The sequence below is a fragment of the Stenella coeruleoalba genome, assembly GCF_951394435.1.
Source record: "Stenella coeruleoalba genome assembly, chromosome: 14".
NCBI classification, from domain to species: domain Eukaryota; kingdom Metazoa; phylum Chordata; class Mammalia; order Artiodactyla; family Delphinidae; genus Stenella; species Stenella coeruleoalba.
Window position 1 is genome coordinate 40,498,668 of NC_137160.1, and position 27,326 is coordinate 40,525,993.

Consider the following 27,326-nt stretch of genomic DNA (forward strand, 5'->3'; position numbering starts at 1 on the left):
ATGCTCGTTTGTAGTGGACAGTAAGAATTAGGAAGTTATGTTTTACATGCGGTTTTCAGTATCTTTTCTTAGCTTTGGTTTAGGTTTTCTGGTAAAATTATACTCTTCTTATTATCCTGTTAAAATATTTGAATCCTTCTACAACAAAGAGGCTTCTCGGATCTCCTTGCAGTAGAGGGGAAATATTACTCTTTTCTCTTGCACTAACTCCCCAAAGCCAGCATTTTTTTTTTTTTCTTGCGATATGCGGGCCTCTCACTGTTGTGGCCTCTCCCGTTGCGGAGCACAGGCTCCGACGCGCAGGCTCAGCGGTCATGGCTCACGGGCCCAGCTGCTCCGCGGCATGTGGGATCTTCCCACACTGGGGCACGAACCCGCTTCCTCTGCGTCAGCAGGCAGACTCTCAACCACTGCGCCACCAGGGAAGCCCAAAAGCCAGCATTTTTAAAAGGAGTATAAAGTATTTTGTTTTTCAGAGGACCATTGTTCCCAAGTTGGCTACAAACCAGGAAAAGGTTCTTGCCGTAAGCTGCTCCAGTGTTGGACAACCAGACCTGCCCCATTACTCCTGACTATGCTAGTGAAATCTTAGGGGAATGTTTTGGGCTGTGCTGGTTCTTGGTGTCTATCACAGTCTTGCTTCAGGATCTGATGGCTTAGAAAAAAAATTGATACTGAAAATCTCTTTTCGTCTTTCCATTGCCTCCCAGTTCTCCTTTACTAGCTCAGATAATGTTTAGAACAAAAAATTCGCAAACTATAATATGTGTTGCTAAGGCAACCAGAAGACAGCAGTAGGACTTAAACCAAAGCCAAGGAATTGAGCACAACTCCTTGGATGAATCTTAGTGTTGACCAATGCCAGATCTAGCAGGGGTGAGTGAAGTCTTCATAGCTCTGGATAGAGGGAGAAGCCTAATTTCAGAAACTCCTCTGAAAAGTGCACCATCTTCTCAGAAGTGGGAAATTTCTTGTTTTCCCTCTGTTTCCTGTTTGATGGCATGCCCAGTCTTCTTCCCATCTCAGCCTTGTCTGCAGATTTTTTCAGAACAGAGGCAGCTCCCTAGGTTATACTTCTGGATGACTAAGCACTCCGCAAATGGATATTGTGAGGATTAAATGTAAATAAAGCAGTTTTTTCTAAAGTTGTAAAGGATTACACAAATGTTAGTTATTTTTTCCCAGTATTTGGAATTTGGGGGAGAAAAGAAAGAAGAAAGAAGAAGAGGAAGAGAAGAAAGGCGAGGGTGTATGGATTGTGTATGTTGATTACAACAAGGCTTTCCATGAGCAGCAGAATAGTATCTCATTTAAAAAAACCCTGCATCCCCAAAGGCAGGAAAAGGTGAGGTATTTGGCTTCATTTGCTTGATCCTCAATGCGTGGTCCATGCTTCATGCTGCAAATACTGACCTGTGGTCTTTCTCCTTAGAACAGACTAACCTCATGTTGCTTTAGGAAACTCACTGAAACAAAGGAACAAAATACACAAGATATAGTGTTTTTAAAAAGATTTTTTAATGAAGAAATAATTCCATTCCAAAATATAGACACACAATTAAATAGTTTAATCACTTCAAAATATAACATGTCCCCAGGAGGTTCCAACACACACACATACACACAAAACAATACTTAACAGCAATACAAAAAACCCATACAATAGTAGTTTTGTTACATACCAATGAATGTTGTGAAATCTTTAGTGTCTCTGAATTGGTTATTTCAAATGGTGTCAAATTACAGTAGTCATAATTAAAAATGTCTTATAGTTAATTAGCCTCAGGATGTGATACTTCTGATTTTTTTCCCCCTCTTTTTGGTTCAAAGGTAAAAATGCCCTTTCTTCTGAGGACACGGTGGAGTTCTTGTTTGTGGCTCCTTGTGCGGAATTGAACCAAGGTGATTGCAGCGACCAAAGGCTGCCCGATTTACAACGTCTACCTACAGTTAACAGCCAAGAACTAATAAGGGTGCACAAAGATGATCAAAATAAAAGCAGACATTAGTGCTAAATTATGAGGCAACAGTCTGGCTCATGCATATAAGAAAATACATAGTATATCACAACGAAGGCCACACTCTTATGTAGTTCAGTTCACATCACTACTTACAAATGAACCTTCCCTGCCTTATAGTAGATCACTCGAGAATCCATTTTTCACAATCTCCAGCACATCTCCCTGCGACCAACCAAATTTACCCCGACTTCCGTCCTGACCAACCACAACTGATTCCTGAATCCCCTACAGTAGATTTCACCCTCCTCCCTCCCTCCATGACATGGCCCCGTGGGGGAGGGTTGGCTGTGTTAGACCAGTGCTCATTAATAGGCCAACATCTCTAATGGAGGTGGATGTGCAATTCATCGTGGAACAAGAAAGAAACAACCCCCGCCAGACGGAACTGGATCTAATGGACAGGACAGGTGGCACCTGCTGGGTTTGCACTTAGAACAGGCCCCAAAAGTAGATTTGGAGAGCCAAGGAAAGAAACCCACCGCAAACCACAAAAACCCAGAACAACACACGCCATTTTGTCTCGGTTACAGGACAGGGGTGCTTGAGTCTGGTCTCAGTGCTGACGTGGAGCTAAGAGAAAGAAAAGGTGGCTGGTTAGTCAGGAATTGGTCATTGGTAGCAGTTTCCAGAGTCCTTGCAATGGCTTTGTACGATGGTTTCGACAACCGTGTGATGGAGTTGGCAATGAATGCTATGACGGGGGAAGGTTATTGGCAGAACAGTTCAAACCTTAGACAAACGTTTTGATGTGGAAACACAAAATGACAACATCTGTCAGCTCGGTCCAGTTGGCGGCTGAATACCACCTGCAGGGTCAGGGTTCTGAGTTTGGGAACTGCCCGGCTATGATTGAGAGCTGACAGCCATGTAGGTAGCTGGATGTAGTGGTTTTAAGTACTGAGTATGAGGCACCAGTGGTCACCTGCTCCATCTAGAGAGGCACGGGTTCACAGAGGATGGGCAGTGGAAAAGAGATGAACATTAAGATATACCAACAAAATCCGCAATAAAATCCATCTGTGCAAAGAAATCTGAGAACTGTGCAGTTGTGTCCCTTTGGTGTCAGCCTGTTCTCAGGGACATTTTTCAGGCTGGTTCTCCCGAGGGAAATATGATTAAGTACATCAGTGGGCAGACTGGGCTCCTTGCTAATGCCAACCAAGAGCTTTACTATCCCCAAAGCAAGCGATTTTGTTCCACAGGGCAGCCAAGGAGATGGTTTCTGACCCAGTGCAGAGGCATGAACATCTTAGAACTCTCTGGAGAGGAAGCTGGAAGATGTCAGGATGTCTCTTCTCAGCTGGGCACCCACCAACTACCGACTCTGGGAGGTGGCAGGTTTTTGCCAGCCCTGGAAGCAAAACCGAATAGCTGAAGCTTTGAGGTTGACTCAGAATCTCTTGCTTATCCTGAATAAGGCCTTTTCAGAGATTTTATTATACAACTTTATTCTAAAGCAGTGGTTCTCCAACTTCGGCGTGCATCAGAATCACCTGGACGGTTTATTCAAACACAGATTACTGGGCCCCAGCCCCAGAATGTCTGATTCCTTAGGCCCGGGTTAGAGCCTAAGCATCTGCATTTCTAATAAATTCCCAGGTGATATTGACGCTGCTGGTCCAGGGACCACACTGTGAGAACCACTGTTCTAAAATTATGTTCTCTTCTTTCTCTTAAAGGAGAAACAGGAATCCAGGGAAGCTGCCAATTTAAGGATAACGTATCTACTATGTTGTAGGATGTTTCTTTCATCAAATATTGAAACGAGTAGAAGATGATGTTTTCATTTCCCCAGAATCCCTAAGGGAGGTCTTTAGTGCTCCCCAAAGAGGGCCCTCAGAAAGGACCATCGACAGAGTCATTCATTCTCCCTTCCTTGTCAGTTCTTTTGCACATTAGCTTTTCACGGAGTGCAAAATCCCAACTCCACTTAGAAGAGCCTGTTTCCTCTCATGTGACCAGAGGAGGCTGCATGCAGAACACCAGGTAGCCAGCTAAGGCAATACACATTCAGAAAGAAGAGGAGGGCGAACGTTTGCAAGCGCGCTTTAAGCCTGTATATTTAAAGCTGAAAGGCGTCCAAACGACCCGATAGGGGAACTTGCGGATGAGCGGTGCTGTTAGAAACATGCTCCCTAAAGCTAAACCGAGAGGAACCAGCCCGTGGAAGAGCAGAGATAACTTGAGTCCATTGGGGGGAACTTATGGCACCTGTGGTTTATAAACAGCTTTAGTAACGAGTATTTTAAAACAGAGTTCACAGTTTTTAAGAAGATCTGTGCTGATTTTAAAAACTAGATTCTATATAATTTGAATGTTGCCTTTATTTTTTGGGGGGGAATATGATCTTTATTTGGAAAAAAGTATTTACACTAAACTCTAGGGCTGATTGGTTAGAGTATCTTGAAAGAAAACAACCCCAAGTTGGAAAGAAGCCCTAAAGACTGGATTCTCCTGGTGTGTTTGGTTCAAGCCTCTGCTCTCAGAGACTTGGAGACAAGTGCAGACCATGCAGGCCAAGGGCCCTTCTTGGCTTTAGGGCTCTGAGTCTGTACCCTCGGGAACCAAATCCTTCGGGCTTAGTGAGTAATTGCAAGTGGTTGTTTTTCTCCAACTGCTGTGGAAAAAAAAAATGTACAGTGTATATAATCAATTGTTTTGCTAAAATCTCAGAGAATTCAGAAATCAAACTCCTAGCTATAAACAGTATTAATATTGTCCTTGTAAACTGACCAGGTTCAATGTCATGTGCAAAGGTTTAAGATGCTTGTTAATACTGCCGTTGTGAGCAACAGCAGCGTGGGATTTCAGCCTGTGTTTTTATTTTGAGGGATGAGACATGTTACAGAAGATGTAGCTGATAAGTTAGCTTTGAACAGAAGTCTTTTTTTTTTTCCTTCTCAAAACACACATCTATGAACTACAAATCTGAGAACAAAAAGTTAGCTGCGCTATAGCCGGCAGAACACGTCTTTAGGGGCAGGGGTCTGTTGGGAGCTGCTGCGTGTAGTGGGTCCTCTCTTCTGTGAGGTGAGGCTGCTGCCAGGCTGCCGTCTTCTCCTCTGTAGGGGTGGGTGCAGCTCTGTCCTTCATCACCAGTTCTCATGTTACTTTCATCTGTCTGACTATAGCTTGCCTGGGAATAAGCAATGTGTAATTTTTTTTAAAGATGGTAACTGCTCTCTAAATTAGGGTTATGAAGTTTAGAATCACCCCTTCCCCCCCAACACACACACACACACACACACACACACACACACACACACACACCCTCTACTTTCTTCCTCTGACAGTCAGGAATGAACGTCCTGGGACACTGTGGGCTACTGCACCTTCTGAAAGAAGAGAGGACAAGAATCCTCCATGCTGAGTCTCTTGCCTAGCGGGTACCTGAGGCATCTGGAGGGTTAAAGCAACGTAAACAGAAATAGTGGTGCTGTCCTTTGGACAAGAAGATGAGAGCACTGACTCACCTTCAGAATGGCATGCTAATTTAAAAAAAAATCCACTTTGTTCTTCCAACCCTCCAATTTCTCAAGTTAGGATGTGGCTGGTCAAGGCACGTGGAGTACCGTGTGGCCAGAAGGATGGAAAAGGGACCAACCCAAGATCCCAATGGGCCAGAATGGGATTTTGGTGGACTCTAATTCGAGTGCGAACCTTTCTGTGTACTGTTTCTTCTAATGTGGCTAGTTGAAAAGCAATAAGTCAGCTTTCACTCTATTCACTCTTGTTAGTGTGTTGGTAAGTGCCTATTTATCTTCAGAGAGGCCTAAGGCTCTTCTTGAGCAGAGGATGGGTGGTCCATGTCTCTGGTGTTTCACCTTTTGCCCTTTAGTCACGTAGGGCTCTGCTTGGTGGATGCCTAATTGACTCTGAGCTGCTGAAATCAGCTCTAGGACCCTTGCAGAAGAGATGCATATACTTTGGGATAATTTCTGGTCTTGTAGTGTAGCCAGAAAGTCCAAACAAATAGATTTCAACAGACGAACTGTTCTACAATTTCAGCTGTATTTCTTGGCTACATCAAGAAAAACTACAGTGGGGTAGAACTAGGTGCAAAGATGAAAAGCTACTAGTTCCTACAGGGTTCTACCCGGTCTTCAATGAATTTTGTCTGATTTGCTGATTTAGTGACAGGCGGGTTTATATTTAGAGTTCTGTGGGATGCCAGCTAGGTAGGTAAGGATGCAGTAGGCAGCAGAGGCCACAACTGTTTTAACTTTTCACTGCCAAATTGGCAACAGAAGATTGAAAAAGGGCCTAAGAACTTTCAGAGTACTGAAATCTCTGGCGTTTATGGACAAGAACCAAATACCATTTTTTATCTGGGTTTATGTCAAGGGCATTTCATTAGGCTTTTAGAAAAGTATATTTTTCTAAGCACTACCTACTGATGTTTAAATAATGTGCAGAACAAAAATGATCAGATTGCTGGAGCTCAGAGAAAGAAAATGCTATGAAAGGAAAAGGCTTGCTCCTTTGGGACTAGATTTGTTATAACTGGACTGAATATTTTCAGAAACAGCTCCTGGGAATTTTTCACTGCAGTTATCATGAATCAGGAGAACATGTGGTGTAGCATTCTCAAATCCAAGGGAGGCAGACTAAAACGCACTCAATAAGATCCTCCCTTTTATACCAAGAGGGCCTCACAGCTCAAAAATTGTATTTCATAATAACAATTACACTTTAATTTTTACTTGCTTAATCTTAACCTGAGGACCAAGACAGGAGGTCAGTGGTGCTTGAACTAGAATGTATTCTTTACTAATCGATAGGTCATTTAGGAGATATATATCGCTTTTTCAATTTAGCAGCCAGAGTTGAGTTTCCTATCAACTGCACTATTCCATGGGTGGGAAAAGACTGTAGAACTAAAGTGGATACAAGTCCTCGGGACCGTGCATCCGGATGACCATAAGAGGTGTATTAGCTTTGAAGTGTAATGTGGGACATCTAAATGGCCATTGGCTGGAGCCAGAGAAGCCATCAAGTCTCACGGGACAGTGTAGCTGAAGGTATATCAAGTCATTGTACGAAGCTGAGTCCCAGCCGTATTTCCACAATCAGAGCGAGCAAGCTGGTTCTGAGTCCCGGGGGCTCTCATACACTCACATAATAATTATAGTCACTCCTAGGGACTGAATTGCTTGTAAAGCACTGAGCTTAGTGCTAGGCATGTATGTGTGTGCTAGGAATAAAATGATAGTGCGTCTGCCACTAGGTTACGCTCTTTAAAAGCTATATCTCAGTGAGTACAACTCCTCCATGGGGTAGGTATTGTGATGTATGTTGTACAGAGGGACCAGAGGCTCAGAGAAGTCCAGTAGTTTGTCAAAGATTATGCTGCTAAGATTTGATGGAACTCATATTTGAAATCAGTCTATTCGAGTCCAGGGCCTAAGCTTCAGACTACTATAGTGAAGTGATCCTGCCAATCAAGGGCTATTCTCTTTACATTAAAAAAGTTACTGAGGATTTCCCATGTATTTAGGTAGATCCTTAAAGCTGGGGGACCACATGCCACAGAAATGATATCTGAAATTAAATTATATCTTGCTGAATTCCACAATGGATTTGAATCCGCTGTTCTAAAACCATAAGGCTGTAGAAGGTTTCCTCTCTGTTTTTGCTTCTTTTGTTTTCTTTAATAACACATGCTTTTGCTTTCACTCATTAAGGTACACACTTTGATCTTTTGGGCCCTGAATACGGCAGGACCAAGGAGCTGACTCATCTCTGCAAGTGCTGAGCAAGCCTGGACTTTTCTCTCTCAAATGCTAGAGAGGCTGAAAACTTGAATGCAGTTATGAATCAGTGTTATGGCTTCACAGCTAAGAATTTCTGGGGCATCTTTGGTATTATTGAAATTTCTGTGCCAACTTTCCTAATTAATAGAGTAAAAAGTCAACTCCCAAGGTTGCCTGCCAAATCTCCACTGGATTATAATGAAATGCTTCATAGATTGGGAAGGAGGGTATTTTATCATAGAGAAAACCTAAGAGAGAGTGATTGTGAATATAGGTTACAAGTTATCAGAATCCAGTGTACAGTGGCCACGTTTCCTCCTAAATAAGAGGATACTTACTTGAGAGGAGAGTGATAAAAGGATATTGCATTCAACCTTGCAAGCTGACCTGTGGGTGACAAAGGACACAAACAAGAAAGGTGACATGTCATGTCTGTGATGTAGTCAAGCTGGTGAATTATTTGGTTGGAAGCCATGCAGAAAGAGAGAGAGAGAGAGAGAGAGAAATAGAGAGAGAGAGTGCAAGGAATGAAAGTAACTTTCTGGCCCATCCAACAACCATATGCTCATAGAGCAGTCAAGGAAAACCACTTCGACCTTCTCCAGGGCATATATCTTGAGTGGGGACACACAGGCCTGTCATCTCTCAGCCCTTTTCTTTGTCTTTCCCTTGAAGTCACTGGGTGTGGAAAGGAAAGGAGAGAGAGAAGGAGCTTAACATCTACCAGAGATGGCATGAACTCCAATCAGAGCTGATGCTATTAATAGAATTTCCCTTCATTTTGGTCATATCAGGTTAAATTCCTAAGTCATTAAAATAAATAAAAATCTAATATCTTATATGAAATGACTCACTTTCTTTTAAAAAAAAATCTAGAATTTCATTTACTGTGGTCACCAAAATCCAGAAACTGATATGGGCTCAAATAGGGAGATCTAATAGGCACCTCTAACAGCATGAACCAGAATATTGATTATTTCACCACCTCTCTCTCTCCCGCTATGCAGCAGAGCCAACTGAGATACGAGTCGGAATGCCATCCCTCAGAGTTCCCACGGACACCCTGGAGCTTCATCCAGACTAACTTCCTTCCGCGGACAGGCCATAGAAGTCGCAAAGAAAGAGCGGCCTCCATGGTCTGCACTCAAGGCAAGTTTGTTTCTGTAGCAGTAAAGTACGGCTTTACGTATCTGGTCCCTGTTTGTTTTGTTTATCTAGGCCTACATTGTAGTTGCTTCTGAAATGTGGCTGTTAAAGTGAAAAGGCTAAAGGAACATTCCAGAGAGGCAAAGCTTCTGTGTTATACTGTCAAGATGGGGTTGGTGGGCTTCCCTCTTGCTCTATTCTTCTTGGGAAGATATTTCCAAACAATCTATAAACATATGAGAAGGAGAAGATCATTTATTCTCTCTGCTTCTCTTTCCTTCACTAATAGAGAAAGAGGGGGCTACTGCCAACCTAAGACTGTGGAAAAAAGCTTGTCTGGCCATCGGACAGAAAGCCTGACATGATAAAATAACCCCCGGGGTCTGGGAGGCAGCAGGTCTCAACGAGCCAAATACCCCTGAACTCCCAGAACCCCAACAAGACACAGGGAAGGGAAACATACAAGAAAAACAAACATGGCAGTAGAACAATCTCCATGGGGAAAATGCACCCCCTTAAGGATGAGTGGCTAATTACACTTGTTCCCAATTGCATGTGTTATGTCCAGTGACTTCTCAGATGGACTAATATGCTCCAGTACATATGACAATCTGCCCAACCATACCCTGCTGAATGTGGGCCTACAGTTCCCCTAACATTTCTTGGTGAGGTTTGTCACTCTTTCACTTCTTGACATTTGATATAAGGCAGGCAGCGAGGGAAGCTGAGGACAAATGATTCAAGGGAGGAGGTATATTTATGCTTAGTCAATTTCCTTGAGCCTTGTTCCCTGACAGTCATCCTACAGTATCCATGGGGGATTAGTTCCAGGACATCCCCACACAGCAGATACCAACATCCACAGAGGCTCAAGTCCCTTATAGTTGAACCTCAGTATCCACAGATTCTGAATCTGTGGATATGGAGGGCCGACTGTATCTTTTCTTAAAAAGTATTTTCCTAATGATTTTGGAGGATCATGGACTGTTAGTCACCATGTTTCCACTAATGTGGAAGGCCTCTTTTACTTCCCAACTCAGAATTCATAGGAATTCATGGTGAGTGACAGCTATAAGAAGTATTTAACATTTTTCCTGTCTAGAATTCGTGGACTAAGGAGTTCAGTCAGAATATTCCAGAAAGGGAGTGTGGAAGGAAGGAGAAGGCACCGAATTTTGGAGTAATGTAAGAGACCCAGCTACTGAGGGACTGGGGCAGGAGTGGTAAAGGATGTGGGCCAGCTCTTGGTACCTGGTAGGCTTCGTCCTGTAGCTTCTGTTTCAGGTATTCCTCCATCTTCAGCTCATTCTCCAGCTGCCGGACAGAGTCATCTTCATAGTTCTCATCCTCTGGCCGCACATATGGGTCCCCATCTTCTGTAACCCTGGGAATCAACCACAGTGGGAGTTTCGGAGCAAATCTTAAAGGAAAGTATGAGTGGAATTCCTGTGTTAGCTGTAGTTCTGGGCACACGTTTATTTAGTCCTTCAATTCACTTCTTTGCTTCAATTCACTTCAATTCTGTCTCTTCTTTGACAGAATGAAAAAACTTTAAAAATGCTTTGGAAGTTTGGAGAAATATATGATCAAGGTGTTCTCACAGACAATTTTTCTATGGCAATCTGGTGTCCTCTATGTTTTCCTAGGGGTAACAGGAATGAGCTGACCTTTAAATGTCTGTTGTTCTTGAAAAGGGTAGGCTTATCCTTTGAGAGGACATAGTTTTTCCAGTTTGGGGGCTTAAAAAAAATGGAATCCAAGAACACTTTCTATAAGGGAAGTAAGCCCTCTAGTGAAATAATGATTAGGACATTTGTTCATCATTTAACACTCTTTGTCTTATGCATGTATAGAGGAATCGTGCACGCATCTGCTTTATTCCTGTGGTAGAGTCAAGTCTCTCTCACCGATCAGCTAATCGATGTCAGGAAGACTAATACTCTAACCCATAGCTCTTAATCTTCAAAATTTATACTAGCTCTGAACTTAAGAAATCCGGGCTTCCCTGGTGGCGCAGTGGTTGAGAGTCCGCCTGCCAATGCAGGGGACACGGGTTCGTGCCCCGGTCTGGGAAGATCCCACATGCCGCGGAGCGGCTGGGCCCGTGAGCCATGGACGCTGAGCCTGCGCGTCCGGAGCCTGTGCTCCGCAATGGGAGAGGCCACGACAGTGAGAGGCCCGCGTACCGCAAAAAAAAAAAAAAAAAAGAAATCCATTTAAATTGTCCAATTCCACTATGAAATAAATAGATAAGAATGATCTCATTCACTAAATGTGTGACTCTCTTCATCTATTCATCCCAGGATATATATAAAGCTCTTCCTGGGACTGAACATAAATTCACAACCTAAATCATATGACTAAAATATTCTCACGCTAAAACACAGTGCATGTTTTGATAGTACAGATATTAAAATATCCCCTAAAATGAAAAGAGTGGTCAAGTAGAAGTTTCTGGGTTGGAACTTAAATGCCAATGTTCATGTTTATTTATATTTGTACGACATGTCCTCGTTATTTTTAGAGGTTTGGGGTCAGCCTAAATAGGTCTACGAGACCTCTATGAACTTTCCCTTCCCAAGCCCCACAGCCATGTTTGTAGCTGGTCCTGCCACCAGTGTACCAGGGACAGCAGATGGGGTGGCCTTAGTTACAGTTTTGGACCTTAGGATCAGATCAAGAAAATTTTAGGTAACCACCATGTAAATGCTTAATTATAAAAAAAATCAAATGGATTTGTATTTATCAGACTAAACTGATAATTAATTCACCAGTTTGAATAACAAACAAATCAAATAATTCTAAATTATAGAGGAAAGTTCAAGAAAGCAAACTGAAACTAAAAGCAGCAGCTTCCTGCTACGTAAAATTATAACTGTTTTGTTTTGATCTTACGCTCTGCCTTTTCACAGCTGGCTTTCAAGCCATGTCTATTTATAATTCCCCATTATTACTGGCCTTTTACTCACTGCTTGGATGGACAGCCAAAACACCAGAAAGGCCTCTGGTTAGTTTCTTCTCTGGGTCTTTAAAACAGATAGTTTATTTTTGTAGACTCCTCTGCAGTTCTTCTCACATTAAGCACCATCACCCTTCTGTAGTTTTTTTTTGAACTATTCATCAATTCTCTTTTCCAGAATTTGGGTGAGCCCCTGCCCACATTTCTCAGAACTCCGCTTACTTCACTTCCTTCATTTTACCCTTTTCCCTCCCAAGCTGGGCTCTGCAGGTCTGTCCCAGCTTTTTGCCTTTGTTTCTCAGCTTTGGTTTTCCCTGCCTGACTGCTTTGAGCTGATCCAACGTCACAGAAGTTCTAGTGGCTACGTGAGTGATTCTGCTGGCTCCTGTCAAGCTACAGATGCCTAATTGGGTGAAAAATCTTTGCAAAATGTCTTTTGAAGGTCAGGTTTATACATATTCAATAATTCAAGCGAATTGGACTTCTTTATAATGAGACTTTATACATTTAGTTATTTCAATCACAAGTGCGTATATGATGCTGTTTACACCCACTTTGAACAGAGACCTCTCTAGTATCACCAGGTCCTTTAAGAGCAAATCTAGTAAATTCAGAAGATAGGATGATTTATCTCCTGAACTAGTCTATGAGTCCTGGGAGGGTGGGAGAGATTTTTGACAATATTTTGTAACCAATTAGCACAGTGCCTTGGGCAAGCCAGGCTCTCAGTAAGTACTGGTTGGTTTTTGTTACTGATACTCTGGAAATTGTTAGGGGGAAAAGTCACAATGACAAATTGAAATGTAGCACCCTTCTACCTCTTCTGGCAGAAAAGGAAACTGAACCATTCCTTTCCAAAATAAAGAAGCAAGCAACCATATTTTAAGTTTCCTATGCTCCCTGCAGAGTGTTCTGTTACTGAGAAAATACCCCCAAGCAGAAAATACTTACATGTCGCCACGCATGGCACTTGGGGTAGCTCCACTGTGAAGGTACCCGGGTTTTCGGGCATGGATTTGCGCTAGAAAAGCCTTTTCAGAGGTTGGTGATGGGACCAGATCTTCAAACTGAGTCCGTGCAAGTTCAGAATCCACGTTACTCTCAGTTTCACTCCCCGCCTCTATTAGGTACAATTGAAGAAGTGAAGAATGACCTAGACTTTTTTATGATCGATTGGCAAATAAAGGGCTAGGCTTAACATTAACCAACCTATGCTGATTAAAACACTGACCAGTTATTTTACGTAAGTCAAGTATGTGTTCGTTTTTTCTCAAAATGAGAATTGATACTGACATGAATTACCACAAAATCAGTTAGTATACAGTATTGTCTTTTTATCTCAATAATATTATAAGGAATCTTTGTCTTAATAACTGACTTAATTCTTGAAGCCATCTGTTTTTTCCCTCTATAAAAGTCTTTATTGGGCTTCCCTGGTGGCGCAGTGGTTGGGAGTCCGCCTGCCGATGCAGGGGACACGGGTTCGTGCCCCGGTCCGAGAAGATTCCACGCGCCGCGGAGCGACTGGGCCCGTGAGCCAAGACCGCTGAGCCTGCGTGTCCGGAGCCTGTGCTCCGCAACGGGAGAGGCCACAACGGTGAGGAGGCCCGCGTACCGCAAAAAAAAAAAACAATAAAATAAAATAAAAATATAAAAAGTCTTTATTAAAACTGTTGTTACTTTTGCTTAATATTACTTTAATTTAGGAAACACAGACCTAAAATATTACATTCACTTAATATTTCAAAAACTTATAAGAGTATAAACTAATAGTCCTTGAAACGCCTACAATGAGAATAACATTTTTAGTCATCATTTGCTAGGGCAGTGAGTACATGCCATTAATCATGATGTATTAACTACTGTCATTTTTATGCTATTTGGTAATCTTAATCTAAAATAATAGCAACACTTTTCATTACTTTAATTCTAATTATAGAGGTTTTAAGAAATTTAAATCCAGATTTTTTTTAACATTAAAGTTTTCTTTCTTATAGTTGTTGTAATCTCAACTATATGACCACAGTCCTTTCAGACAGATATCTTGCTAGGAGGGCTTTAAGGAATAGACGAGATGTATTAGTAACTGATAAGATATTTATTTGCATATTCACGCTGTAAAAGTTTTTAAAACTTTGTGTAGTAGTATTAGGATGAAGAGTGCTGCAATTTTATGCTATTTATTTTCTTCGCAGATCTTTCTTTAGTGATATTGCAAAGGTAAATTTCAGTTTCGCCTCTTTCAAATAGCCATGCATTCCAAGTGAACAAGTCTTAATTAGTAAATAAGACATTTGACCCTATAAAATAACTTTAGCATCATGTCACTTTGGGTCATGATATATTTAACAGTGGCTAACTTGGGATTCTGTATTTACAAGTCAATTTTAATATTTATTCTTTTCTGCATTTTTCAAATTTTGTGCATTGAGCATGTATTCATGATCTTCTCATTAGCAAAGTATAAACGGTACTAAAACAATCTAATATCCCAACAAAATATCACATAGACCTTTAAAAAATCTTTTTATACTTGACAATGAGCAGCTCTCTAACAGAAGTTATGGGTCCTTCTGCAATGAGACGACAAATGGGAGGGGACCAGGGACTCACCGGAATTCAACTCTTTCACGAGAGAGGACATGGTGTTAGTGATCGAATCCGCTGCTACTAGTAAGTCATTCCGTAAATTTCTTCTTGAACCTTAAGAAAGAATGATAATGAAAAAAAATCAAAGCTCTCCTTTTCCCCCAATTTCTATGCTGTTTATCATTTCCATTGATATCCTAAAGCAAGAAAACGTCCAAGACTTCTCCTTTTCAGAAGTGCTTTGGTTCATTTCCTGAAAAAAAAACACATTGTACTCAGGCCAGTGGCCTTTGATATAAGAAGACATGGCAACGGATGGGGATTCATATACTTTATTGTCCAAATTGGGACAATTTTACAAGTGAAAGGGAAGGTATTAATAACAAGACTGGGTGACCTGGCACAAACTGGGATGATCCCAGGTAAGCCAGCACGTGTGGTCATCCTTCAGAATCACCTCACAGATGAAAAGCCTGGTTTTGCCACGAGAGCTGTGCCTTCCCGGCAGCTGCTACTGTTTCAGCTCTTACCTGGTGGCTGAGCACATCAGATTCTGATCTCCGTCACCATAGCCTCTGTCTCCCATCAGGGCTCCCCGAGCTTCCCCTGTCATTTCAGGTACCCCTTGGGAATGGGAACCCTGTGCACTGTATGTCCCCAAAGTTTGGAAAAGGGGTGAGGATTCTTGCTCCTGCTGCCAAGACGTGGGCAGATGTATGCCGGGTACCCTGAACTGGAACTTACAGCATGTTTCTCTATGGTAGAGGAAGATTATTATGAGGTTTCCATCCCACTAAGGGTTAAAGGGTATTTGTGGGCTGGACTGGGAGTGGGGCAAGGTGGATGTAGAACAGAGGGCCGAATTCATAATATCTTTGGAAAAAAGACTCAAGATTCCAAACATCTGACTTACAGATGAATTTATGCAGGATGAGCTGGGGCTGCTTACATAGGTCACATTTCATTGTGATTTCTTAGTAAGTAAAACTAAATAAGTAAAATAATAAACACATGTAAATTTAAGAAATCAAAGGTAAAACAATATTACAGGAAACTCAAATTGATTTAATATACTGTAAATTTCTTTAAGATTTAGGGAAAGGGCAGTTTTCCCTCTAAAAATTAAAAAAAGGAAATTATTTTGCATAACTTAAATTATATTTGTACAACTTTAATCATTTTCTTTTTCAGGAAAAAACGCCCTGTAATAGATCTTCCTTTTTCCCTCAGAACAGAAAGTACATCATGCTCTCCCTTCAAAATGTAAGCTTTTGGGCTTCCCTGGTGGCGCAGTGGTTGGGAGTCCACCTGCCGATGCAGGGGACACAGGTTCGTGTCCCGGTCCGGGAGGATCCCACATGCCGCGGAGCGGCTGGGCCCGTGAGCCATGGCTGCTGAGCCTGCGCATCTGGAACCTGTGCTCCGCAACGGGAGAGGACACAAGAGTGAGAGGCCCTCGTACCGCAAAAAAAAAAAAAAGTAAGCTTTTATCCCTTATAAACAGTGGATGAGAGCATCTTTTTCCTCAGTCTCTCTGGATATTACTGATGTTAAACAATTTTTTTTGAATCTGCTAGGCAAAAGGTGATTTTGATTAAAATTTGCATTTCTACAACTCTTTGTGAGATTGAACATCTTTATGGGCTATTTGTTCTTCTGTCGGTTCCTATCCTTCACCTATTTTTGTTTTGGGAGTGTCTTTTTCTGACTGAGCTGTGTGTGCTTTAATGTATAACTGAAATTATGAAACTTGATTGCTACATATGCTGGAAATGTTTCCTCAAGTCTATTCTTTTGTCTTTTAACTGTTTATGTTTCTTTTTGTCTTAAAACTAGTAGTCGAATATGTCGCGCTTTTCCTTAGATCTACACGTGAGGACCTGGGAGGATGTCCACCATATTCAAGGGAGATGCAAATTGCAGACCAAAATGCAATGCATGATCGAATTTGTGTGGAAAAAGAAGAGTATATGTCCATAAAAGCAAACTTAAACATAGATATTTATATATAAGTGAAACGTTGAGAAGGGCCAAGCTGTTAATAGTGTTTACTTCTAGGAATGAGATTGGCAGGCTGAGGGTCGGCAGGAGGATTTCTTTTTTTCTAATTTTCTACAAATTTAAAAAGTGATGACAAAAAAAAGTTTTATAAAGTGTTAAAATATTTCCAAATGAATAAGATCACCTGCTTTGGGACCCCACTCCCACCCCGACACTCCGCAGTACATAAGCAGAAGAGGCAGCGGTGGGAGAATGCTGTTTGTTGCTGTTTGTCATCTCACATCCCTCTTTGCCCTCTTCTATTGACTATGGAGAGCTAGCCTCGCAGCCCCATAACACAGAGGCAATGATTCAACTCTTTAAGCCATCTGGAAAATGACTAAGCATCCTTCTTGATCGCCTCAGTGCTAAAGAGCTGGGATTGTTTACTCTCAATCTTGAGTTTGCTTTCATGTAAAGAGACGAAAGGAGGAAATATCTTTCGGAATTTTAAAACGGATTACATTTATAAGATTTCCTGGAATATTGATGAAAGGATTTCCCTTCCCTTAATGAGCAAAGGCTCATAAAAAAACAGGGCAGGGCAAGAGAAGCCAAAAGAAGATAAGATGGTGAAGGGAAGAACAGATTAGTGTAGGGAGTTTCTGAAAAGTCTTGCAGGCCCGGCTTTGACACGAACTGTGGAATACACTAGAGCATCCACGGTGAGGCTCTGATAACTCTAGATCATGCAATCCTTGGCGACTTATTTGCAACAGAAAAGCAGAACACACACAAACACAAATAAAGCCACTTACTTTGTGCAAACGCCTCCTGTACGTCTCCCCCTACCCCTGTGAGAGAGTCCTGAGGCGTGTGGGTTGGGGTGGAGCAGGCGGAAGCTGACCGGACGGGCATGGGGATGGGCTTGCTGATGGTGTGGCTGGGGGAGGAGCGGGGAGAGCCTGCCCCCTGGGTCTGGAGAGACAATGCAAGTCATTAATTGTTTTCGCAAGAAGATGCCAGATGCCCTTCCCAGTGTCTCAGTCAAATGTTAAAGACAGTGACAATGAAATTCCAAAGTAGGTGGAAATCCTAGGTAATTAAGATGGTAATTCTCAGCCTGAGTTGCAGGTGCAGATAATTTAGGACCTTGCTGTACATGATCTGAAGTTTTGGTTACAAACTGAAAGCTAAGAATATTAGTACTGCATTCATTGTTCTGTAATATAGGAGATGTTTGCCCATGTAATGAAGCTACTGTTAAGCAGTGATAATTACAAGGTGTGTTTATGTTCTCCTTGAAGGAAGCTCTATATAGAATAAAAAGACATTAGGAGAGAGTTTTAAATATAAACTCGGAGATTGTTAGGGATGGATGTGGTTTACATTCTTCCTAAACTTTCAACCTGTCTTGTCCTGGCATCATCTGTAGAGGATAATTTATAGTTCCAATCATGTCATGCCATATTGCATATGTTAAGTCTCAAATAAAGAATCAAATGAAGTGTAAATTGTTTAATCCCTGTTTTACAGTAAAAGTTGTCTTTGTCGAATTGCTCTGTGATTCAGGGATTCAAATGGGGAAGAGAAAAAAGAAATACTGGTTTCTAATTTTTGGGTAATGTTTCCTGTAGGAATTGTCCTCTTTGCCTATGAAAAAGCAGTATTCTAGCAGCAAGAACAGTGGGGTTTTAAAATGAGTAAAGAAAAAAGGAGAACACAACTTCAAAGCCATTTATCTCCTCATTTCAGCCCTTGGCATGAAATAATTCTGAGGCTGTCAAACCTTGACTTTCGCAGTCTTGGTTCTACAGTGAGGTCTCTTGGAAACATTTCCTGTTTTAATAATTAGTTTACAAAGGAAGTAAAGTCAGCACGAATAAGAAAATGTAAGAAGTGCATATACAACAGATTAGGTATTCACATAAATTCCACTCCAGTCCACTGGGTCTGGCCAAGGGAGAGTGAGGACTCTTCCACAGCAAGGCCCAGAGATTCATCATCACCCCATTCAAACCCCAGACATGCACTACCAGAGCCGTGCTCTGGAATATTCGATTTAGGTCTTTGCTGTGGGTTCAGCTACTTGCAGTTAAAACACACAACATCAATCTTGTAAAATGCCATGCTGTTAGCTTTCCAGGGCTCAGCGTCACACAGAAAAGTCAAATCTATAAATTGAGGAAAATCCCGAATTAAAAACGAAGCAAAACAGAAAATAACTCGTGTGATGCTCGAGGTGCTGAGGATTCCACTCTCACTCGCAACAGTACCTTGGAGTGGCCTTTCGGGCCCAAGGAAGAGAAGTTTGCCTGCTTGTGAGGCTTTGCAGCCCCTTGCCCCAGCCTGCTACAGGACGGGTCTGGTTTCCCCCAGCAAACTTGGGCAGCTCAATGTCATTACCACGAAACCTCTGCTTCTGAGGTACCTGGGCATTTCCTTGCTTCCCACACCAATAGGTGACCTCATGTTTGAGTCATGCTTTGCCATGCACACAAGGTTCTCATGGACATCCTCATGGGTTTCTCTCCATGACCCATTGAAGTAGGTCCCATTATGCTAAATGTGCCGTTATGGACCACAATGCTCAGAGAGGTGAAAAGAATTGCCCAGGAGATGGAGCTAGAGTGTCCGAGCTGGGGCCTGAGCCCAGGTGGTCTGCCTGCCCTGGAGTGGGGGGACCTGGATGGGCTATGGCTGGTGACGGATCCTTCAAAGGAGACAGGTGTTGGTTAGGTACCCTGAGATCAAGTGCCTCTCCCTGGCAACCCGTCCTGCACATCCTTTTCAAGACAGGGTCCTCAGCAGAGCTCCTTGCCCTTTCTCATCTGATCTTTTTACCAAGGAACCAGGTGCAGCTGGGAGGAGGGACTGGTGATGATGGGAAGTTGGACAGAGGGGTTGAAGGAAGAAGGCTCCTCTTGGCTACACAGGGTGGCTTACCTTCTCAACCCTGGAAGCCAGATCCTCTTCTGCGATAGGAGATTCACAATAATGATAAAACTCCATTTTTGTATGTAATTTACAGTCTCTAAAGCACATTTACATACCGAGTTTTGTTTTATTCTCCCACTAATCAGTGCTAGGAATGATAGTAGCTTATATCTGAATAGCAATTGTCAGTCTAGAAAGCATTTTAATCCCATCTACTTCACTTAATCCTCTCAACAACCATACGAGGTATTATTACTCTCATTTTTCAGGTTAGCAAGCTAGGATCAGAGGTGATAATTACCCAAGGTCTCTGAGCTAGTGAAGGACAGAGATAAAATGGATCCCCAGACCTTAGACTACAAGGCCAGGGCTTTCCCAGGCTGCTCCTGGGCACTGTGACCAACCATCACATATTTCCATCTATGTTTCATAACATACTTTCACTAACAACCTGAAGACTCAGAAGGTGTAGGACACAGACTCACTAGGGAGTGGTGATGGAGCAGTGGCCTAGGGCTTTCTGCTGGGCCAGGCAGTACCTTCTAGTTACTGGGTCATGGAGAGCAGCGTGAGTGCCCAGGGTGGAGCAAGCAACCTTCAGGCTGGTTATCAGCCAGTACAGAAATACAGGTCCACAGTCTCTTATCTGCAAATGTGAAATCCAATGGGCAACACATGTTGTTTCATAATTAATGTGAGGCTACTTATGTGGTGTCTGCACTGTATTGCATTTCTAAAACCTCAAAGATTCTGAGTTCCAGACGATCTCCGGACCCAGTGATTTCAGATATGAGGCTGTGGGCCTGCTTTTCAATGTTTGATGGCTGTGCTGGGGCTGTAGTATAGGCCAGCCCTGCTCATACCTGTGCCACCAGGCTCTGCAGCATAGGGTGCTTGTGGGGTTCCCCCCTCCCCTTTGGGTACCGCACCGGCCCCACCTCTTCTTGCTTAACACCTTGTCTCCAAAGGCAACTTTTCCTACACCTTTCTGCCTGTTTCCTGTCTTCAAAACTCCCATCAGCGGTCTTGTGTTAAGAGAAGAATAATGGACTGTGGTTACATGTTAAGGGAAAAACAATTGATGGAGTCTAAATTACACCAATGTGTGAATGGCTAATAGCCACCAACTCCTAAATGAATCTCCAACTGGTGCAACTTCAAGCAGTCTGATTATATGAAGAATTTAGGTGGAAGATTCTACGCTGAAGTAAAGATTCACTGCATCTTTCCTACAATTTGTAACTCCCCAGTCATGACCAGTCTTTACCCAGACTTGGGGGTAGAACCCTGGCTCCCTGGGTGATCAGGGCCCCATCACCCTTTGTCAGGACACTGGCCAGTTTGATGCATAGTAGACTTATTGCTGGGAACACCATCTCTGTTCTTCCTTCCTGCTGTTCTTGCAGGACCACTAGGGAATGGTAGTTGCCTCTTGGCTTTGGGGTAGATCAGTGAAGATGTCACAGAGTTTCATTTTCACAGGTGTGGCCCCTATGGAATGGTGGCCTCTGGTCTGGTCATGAAGCATGGTTGTCGGCTAACAACTTTAGAAGAGTTAGAATGAATAATCTCTGTGAACATCCTTTCCTGGAAATTATCCGGTGATTAATGGAGCAAAGACTTAAGGGACAATGGTCCATGCAGATCAATATATAGATCTCAAATTCCCGAGAAGAGGGGTGATTTATGGAAGAAGGAAAACATACATCATACTTGGCAAATTTAAAATTGTTCTCTTCCTAGAGAATAAATGAAAAATTCATTTCTACCCTCCATTCTCTGAGTCCACTCAACCTGCTGTTGTATCAATTTTTAAAAAGTCTGACAAGATCCATAAGTTTTCCGATTTTTTTCCAGGAAGTATTTGGGTTTCCACTCAGCACCAGAAAGGAGGGATGCTCCAAGGGAAGTGCCTAATGTCTAATTGTGGGGCCAGCACTGTCTGGAGAAATGGCAGAGCAGATGACCATGAGACAGGAGGAGGCGGTACTATGGACCCTCCCCCACCCAGGTACCCCACCCCCGAAAGTCAGCCTCTCAGGTTTGGGGCAGAATGCAGTGTAGTCAGGCCTGGTTTTATGTAGCAGCCTGTTTAGCTACATTCAACCCTCTTTTCATCCTTTCTTCCAGTACACACTGACTGACTATCATCATAGGGCTTCTTGTGGGGACACAGATGAGATGACTAATTCTGATTGGTCAGACAGGAGGCACCATTTGCCCTGGGTCTTATAGCAGAGATTTCCAGGCAGAAAAGAGCAAGTACTGGGGTGGGGGGGGGGGAAGAGCATTCCAGGGTTTGGAGTATCAAGGGCAAGGCGTGGGGATTGTGAGGGGCACTGAAGACACAATGGGAAGCCAGTGGGGTTGATGCAGCAGGTTCTCTGTGGGGAGTGGAGTGGGATGAGGCTGAGAAGGGGTGGAGTCAGGTTTGGGGGCCTCCAGTGTCATAAAAGGGGCTTAGTCTTTATCGTGAAATAAAGCGTCATTTTCTAAGGCTTTTAAGCACAGAAGCAATTTTTACTTTTCTAGAATTAATTAAACAACTCCTAATTTAAAAGAAGTATGAGAGAGAGAGAGAAAGAGAAAGAGAGACAGAGGCTAGGAAGGTATGCTTTTGAACACAGATGTTAGTCGTAATATTGCAGTTGATTATTTATGATGTGACTGATCCCCACCTGCCCTCATTTTTGATCGCTTCACTACTCCATACAATACCCATAAGAGAGGATGAGCAGGGGAAATAATGGAAGGTGAACCTAAACTGTTAAAATCTGTCATTTCTGGCCTGTTCATGTTCCATAATATATCTGGAAGAAGTAGGAACCTGAATGACTATGATTTCCCGAGTTAATTGGGCCATCCAGTAGTAAATAGAGAAGACAATGGGAGCAGGAGATGGAATTTGAAATGATGTGTGACTTTCTTCCCTTGACTGAGACAATTAACTAACAAGTTAATGTAAGGAAGAGAAGCGAGTGTGTGTATGTGCGCATGCGTGTAAAATGTGGGTCAAATTAGAAAAGTTTATACCTTCTCCTGTGTATATGTATACATATATACGTACATTTATGCTTATATCTGACTTGCATATAGTATTTCACAAAGTGGTTCCACATTTGTTACCTTTTAAAATCTATACAACAACCCTGTGAGCCATGTATTATCGGTATGTTTGAAATAAACTGCTAGGAAGTTAACTGACTTATTCAAGATCTTATAGTTGTAAGTGAGGAACTGGGACCACCATAACTCAGGTCTAGCTCCAGTAATGTTTCTTAGAAAATTATTATTGAGACCCTACCTTCTGAACTAAAGGATACTTGGTTTTAGACCAGGTCATAGTATTTGGCACTGGAAGGATACCAGAAACTCTGGAATATGCTGTCACTGTTATTATATCCCAGCCGCCTTTGTTATTAAACTTTTTATGAGTGTTCTTTTTATGGTTCCTTCAATAAATCTTACAAATACACAAAGAAGAAAGAGGGTAGGATAATTTCGATTCAAGTTTGTAAAAAAAATTTATTGCTTATGATACCATAATCATCATATTATATTACAGGCACCATTTTAAAAAAAAAATCATGTTCTCTCCTCAAGGGGAATAAATTCATGCATTACCTCTAACAAGAAACAGCATAAGTAGGAACTATATATACCAGTATAATAAAATACATTGAACCACACAGACTTATGATAAAGCAAGTAGAGGTTATTAAATCAAGCACAATTTGTTGTGTGTGGTGTCTTAAATCTGATTTTACAAAGAGAATGTCGCCAAAGGGGAAAGGCTCATAAATAAAAACAGAATTTAGAAGCAGATGCCAGACTAAAACTTCTAAATTCTCTCCTTAGATCATGTTATACCATGAGAAGTCTATAAATTTGGATGGCATTTGTTTATTTCCTTGTAGAACTGCCTCTGCAGGATTGGGACATATGGGGTTCTGTCTTTAATTTTCACTGAAGGTCAGTATAAGAATCAGCCACACGAAATCTACTGCGTGTGTCTGTTTTATTATTCACTACTTCTATAAAGCTCTGAGTGAAAACTTCATTTTATATTTTATGCCAACAGAAATTTTGGTCCCTTGAGAACTGGCATTTCTGTTCTGATAAAACCACCAATTATGTTTTCCTTTTTTTTTGCCTCACTGCTAGAAAGGTCAGAGTGACACCCTGTCCTTTATGATTAGCACATTTGCATCTTCTTCAGTTTTCGATTTTTCTATTTCCATTTTATGAAGTCACTGTTTATGTCTCTAGTTGTAAGCTGCCTTGGGTCCTTTTTGAAGAGAGGCTTGACTATGTAAGCAAAGAAATGAGTAAGACCCGCAAACACTCTCCCCACCCAGACAACGCATTGCAGACATCTGGGTGTTGCCAATAATGGTCCTTAAGTACCTAGGCAGCAGTACCCACTGCTGGCTGACTTTCAAAGATGTGGCAGCTGTTGAGGGCCCAGTGGGGAGGAACTGGAGGGAAAGAAGGCAGTAATGCTCTTATGGGCGCTGCCATGGTTTGGCTCTATGCATTCATCTGTTTATGAACTTCCTGGTCCACTGAGCCTTTCAAGAATGTGCTGCCTTGGAAATGGTAGAGAGAGGGTCCCCGAGGGAAATGGCTAAAGCAGGGCTGACTGGCTGCAGGATGGTTGCCTACTCTCTCCACTAGGAGAAGGAAGGTTATATGTGAGCCTTATTTCCTTTTTCTATGCACACACTGAGTAAGAGACAGGAAAGAAAGAGGCTGTTTGCAGAGAAGCAGCATGAGATGGCATTTTTCTTTACCATGATCTAAGTGTGTTGTACGTACAACAGCAATACCCCATATATGCATTTATGGGCAATAATACAGGCAGCAAATGTGTGTCTTTTACCCAGGGGGACTGTCTCTCATTAAAATTTGACTTCAGTTTAGTGAAGTAATTTTTTTCACAAAATACAAATAATGTAATACATTGTCTTTATTTTCTGACATTACAGATTTGTTTTACACTTTCCTTCTTTACAGACCTTGGGAATGAAGGGTAAAAATGTGTCCAGCATTTTGCAAACATTTTTTGTTACACACAAACACGCACAGTGAATAATAGGAAAGAGAATACAGAAGAATGAAAGGTACGTTGAAATCAGATAGGCTGCGGTTCTAATGGATCCATGGAAATACCATATAACTTTTTGATAAGACCAGTAAGTGGGATATATTGTTATACACAGCTTGGTACATGCACTTGAAATGAAAGCTGCTTTTATTTTGCCATTGTTTTATTATTATTGTATTTTGAGTATGCTGCTCCCTCTGCTGGCTTCTGCAACTGGCTACATGGCCAGACAGGGGGCTTCAGTTCAGGCTACAGTTAGACAGTCAGTCACAAGGCTCCTATTTCCAGGGAAGATGTATGTAACACCTTGTGAACTCCTACAGCAGAAAGGTGCTTGGTGGTACGAGAAAGGCTGAAAGTTACCTATTCTTTGGAGATGACTGTCAACCAATGGTAGGGATTCTGGTTTGGGAAGTGAACAGTTACGGAGTACAGTCTTTCTCTTATTAGACTGAGCACGTAACGGTGAGCAGTGGGGAGCAGGGCTTAAACATTATGCAATGAAAGGAGATGTAATTGGCTGGTTTTTACAAAAAGAAGTTCCACATCTTTTCAGTAAAATGGAAACTGAACTGAATATTCATAGCATGAGAGGATGTTGAGGTTAGCTTCTGACGCTGTGGATTCTACCTAGTGTAATGTTAGTGATTGTGGTGAGTGTCTTTCTATGAAGAGAAGGGTCTGATCAACAACCCAGAAGAGCATGAGACTGGTTTGAAACTTAGACCCCTGGAGGTCTAAAAAGTTTCCAACAAGTTAAAGCGTGTTCCCTGTTCTAAAGGACATAATAGCTCTTCTTTTGATGTTGACGGTAGTAATAGTTATAAAAAATGCTAAATTTTATATGTCTCCAATCAAGCACTACATTGAGAAGGAAGCAAATTAGTATAATTTTTTTTTCTCTTTCCAAACTGAAGCATGAACATACATTAGAGGCGAAAGCAATGAGAAAAACGGCAGGACGGCAGGCCCCTCCACTGTTAGTTAAGACCTGCAGTAGGGGACATAACTTACTCCCTGCTTCAATTCTTCTTCCTACAGAAAGATCGAATCAATAATAGTTAGATTACCCAGGGTTCCAATAAGAGCAGGTAAACAGTGTGAAGGAATGAAGGTGGGGGAAACCTCAATGTGGCTTTGATGGCAGGTCAAGCCTCTTCTCCTGGTGACTTTAGTTCCAAGTCTATTTGGATATTTGAGACTACAGACCCATCTCTTTCCTCCATGCATCCAACCATCCTTCAACATGATTCCTCTCTCTGTCCTGCTATTGGTACATCCTGATACCATAGACTATGCTTAATTAGGCTACGTTGATGCCAAGAGAGCTGGTGGTAAATAGACTCCTATCCCATTGCTACAGTGACAGAAGCTACAGAAGTAGAACCAGGGGGCTGTTTTCAGTTTCCTGTCATTCAGTGAAGGGAAAGATGGGATGGGCCCACTTCATTTGGTAGATTTGGAAAAACAAAAACCAGAAAGAGCTTTTTTATATCATCAAATGAGATAATAGGGCAGAAACAGCAAGAGGTTATTAGTTATCTAGTCCTGTCTTAACATAGATAGTACAACAAAAACTGAATTCTGCGCTTTATATGTCTAATACAATGAAAAGTAAATTTTGTTTAGTAAAGATAAAGCATTCCTGACACGGATGGCAGGAAAAGTCGACTAAGGAATATAAAAGAATAAAGAAAACAAAAGAAAAAAGTGTTACACTTACATCAGTGCCTGGGACACAGTAGGTTCCAACAAATATTTGTTAACTATTTAATTTTTTTAATTAAAAAATAAATAAAGAAAGGAAGGAAGGGAGAGGGAAAGAAAAGTAAGAAAAGGAAAGGGAAGGAAAGGAAAGGAAGGGAAAGAAAGAAAGAAAGAAAACAATACAGAAACAATAAATGATGGGGTGTCAGGAATATGCGAGATCCAGGGACTGAAAGGCAGGACATCTTGTCTCACAAGTGAGTTGTCCCAGAGACTTTGCCTATGTCCTTTTATCAGAAGTTTTAGTTCCTGCCTTTGGCATGTCACAGTTCCAGTCCATACTGGTTCATGCTTATTTACATCAGGCAGGATGACAACAGAGCACTGAAACCTCTGCTGGGGCAATCATGGACATGAGGCCATAATTAGTCTACTTTTGGGTTGAAATGCAATTTAGAGCATACTGAAGAAGGGAATAAGATTTATGAAAGAAAGAATGCCACTTCCCAATGAGAATTATTATTATAACACTCTGCAGAGGACTTCTATAGATCATCTTATTAAATGCTCTACCTGCAGAAAAGTTAAGGAGATATTCCCATTTACAATTTGCATTTGAAACCCAGAGAAGTTATGTGACTTGCTGCTAAAGCCACACAGATTTGACAACAGTTACTGAAATTAACAAAGTTACTCCCCTTAATAAAACTATAATCACCAAAATTATTTAATGGCTGTATCTTGATTTTCTGAATTAGATATTAGCTTCTGTTTAGATTAGTCAGAATTTCTGAAGGCTATGAAATGTAAAATATTTCTAAATAAATCCAGTTTTACTACTTCCAAGGACAAAAGGAACTGTAAATGAGCCAACTGGAAATAAGTTGTGCCATGAAGGTCCTCAGTAGTCTGGTTCCAGGAAATGGACAAGAATGAGCCCTATAATTGACTGCTATCATTTGATGTGCCTAAGAAGAGATACTAAAACTGAGTTTGAAAGCACATTTTGGAGGAACTCACATATAGTAATTGAAAAAATCATTGCACATTATGTGCAAATTTCTTTTATTTTTTTAATTAAAATTTTTTTTTACAAATGCCATAGTTGTAGGTCTAGGAAACATTTA

At 41.7% G+C, this 27,326-nt stretch overlaps 1 protein-coding gene across 14 annotated transcripts in view; it reads right to left on the bottom strand.

The window, feature by feature from the left end:
- Nucleotides 1-1,387: 1,387 nt before the first annotated feature.
- The window catches only part of DTNA (dystrobrevin alpha), a 390,818-nt gene continuing 364,879 nt past the window's right edge, over nucleotides 1,388-27,326 (bottom strand). For 5 of the 14 annotated variants that reach the window (XM_079942545.1, XM_079942534.1, XM_079942541.1 and 2 more), the window contains exons 17-21: nucleotides 17,267-17,426; nucleotides 14,493-14,582; nucleotides 12,831-12,999; nucleotides 10,172-10,304; nucleotides 1,389-2,591 (exon numbers count right to left, since the gene is read on the bottom strand). In XM_079942545.1, the coding sequence (XP_079798671.1) occupies nucleotides 2,451-2,591; nucleotides 10,172-10,304; nucleotides 12,831-12,999; nucleotides 14,493-14,582; nucleotides 17,267-17,426 (693 nt within the window). In that variant the 3' untranslated portion in view covers nucleotides 1,389-2,450. Of the gene's footprint in view, nucleotides 2,592-4,336; nucleotides 5,158-8,112; nucleotides 8,162-10,171; nucleotides 10,305-12,830; nucleotides 13,000-14,492; nucleotides 14,583-17,266; nucleotides 17,427-21,777; nucleotides 25,528-27,326 lie in introns of those variants that run through there. The other 9 variants (XM_079942538.1, XM_079942537.1, XM_079942536.1 and 6 more) reach the window with 5 other exon arrangements.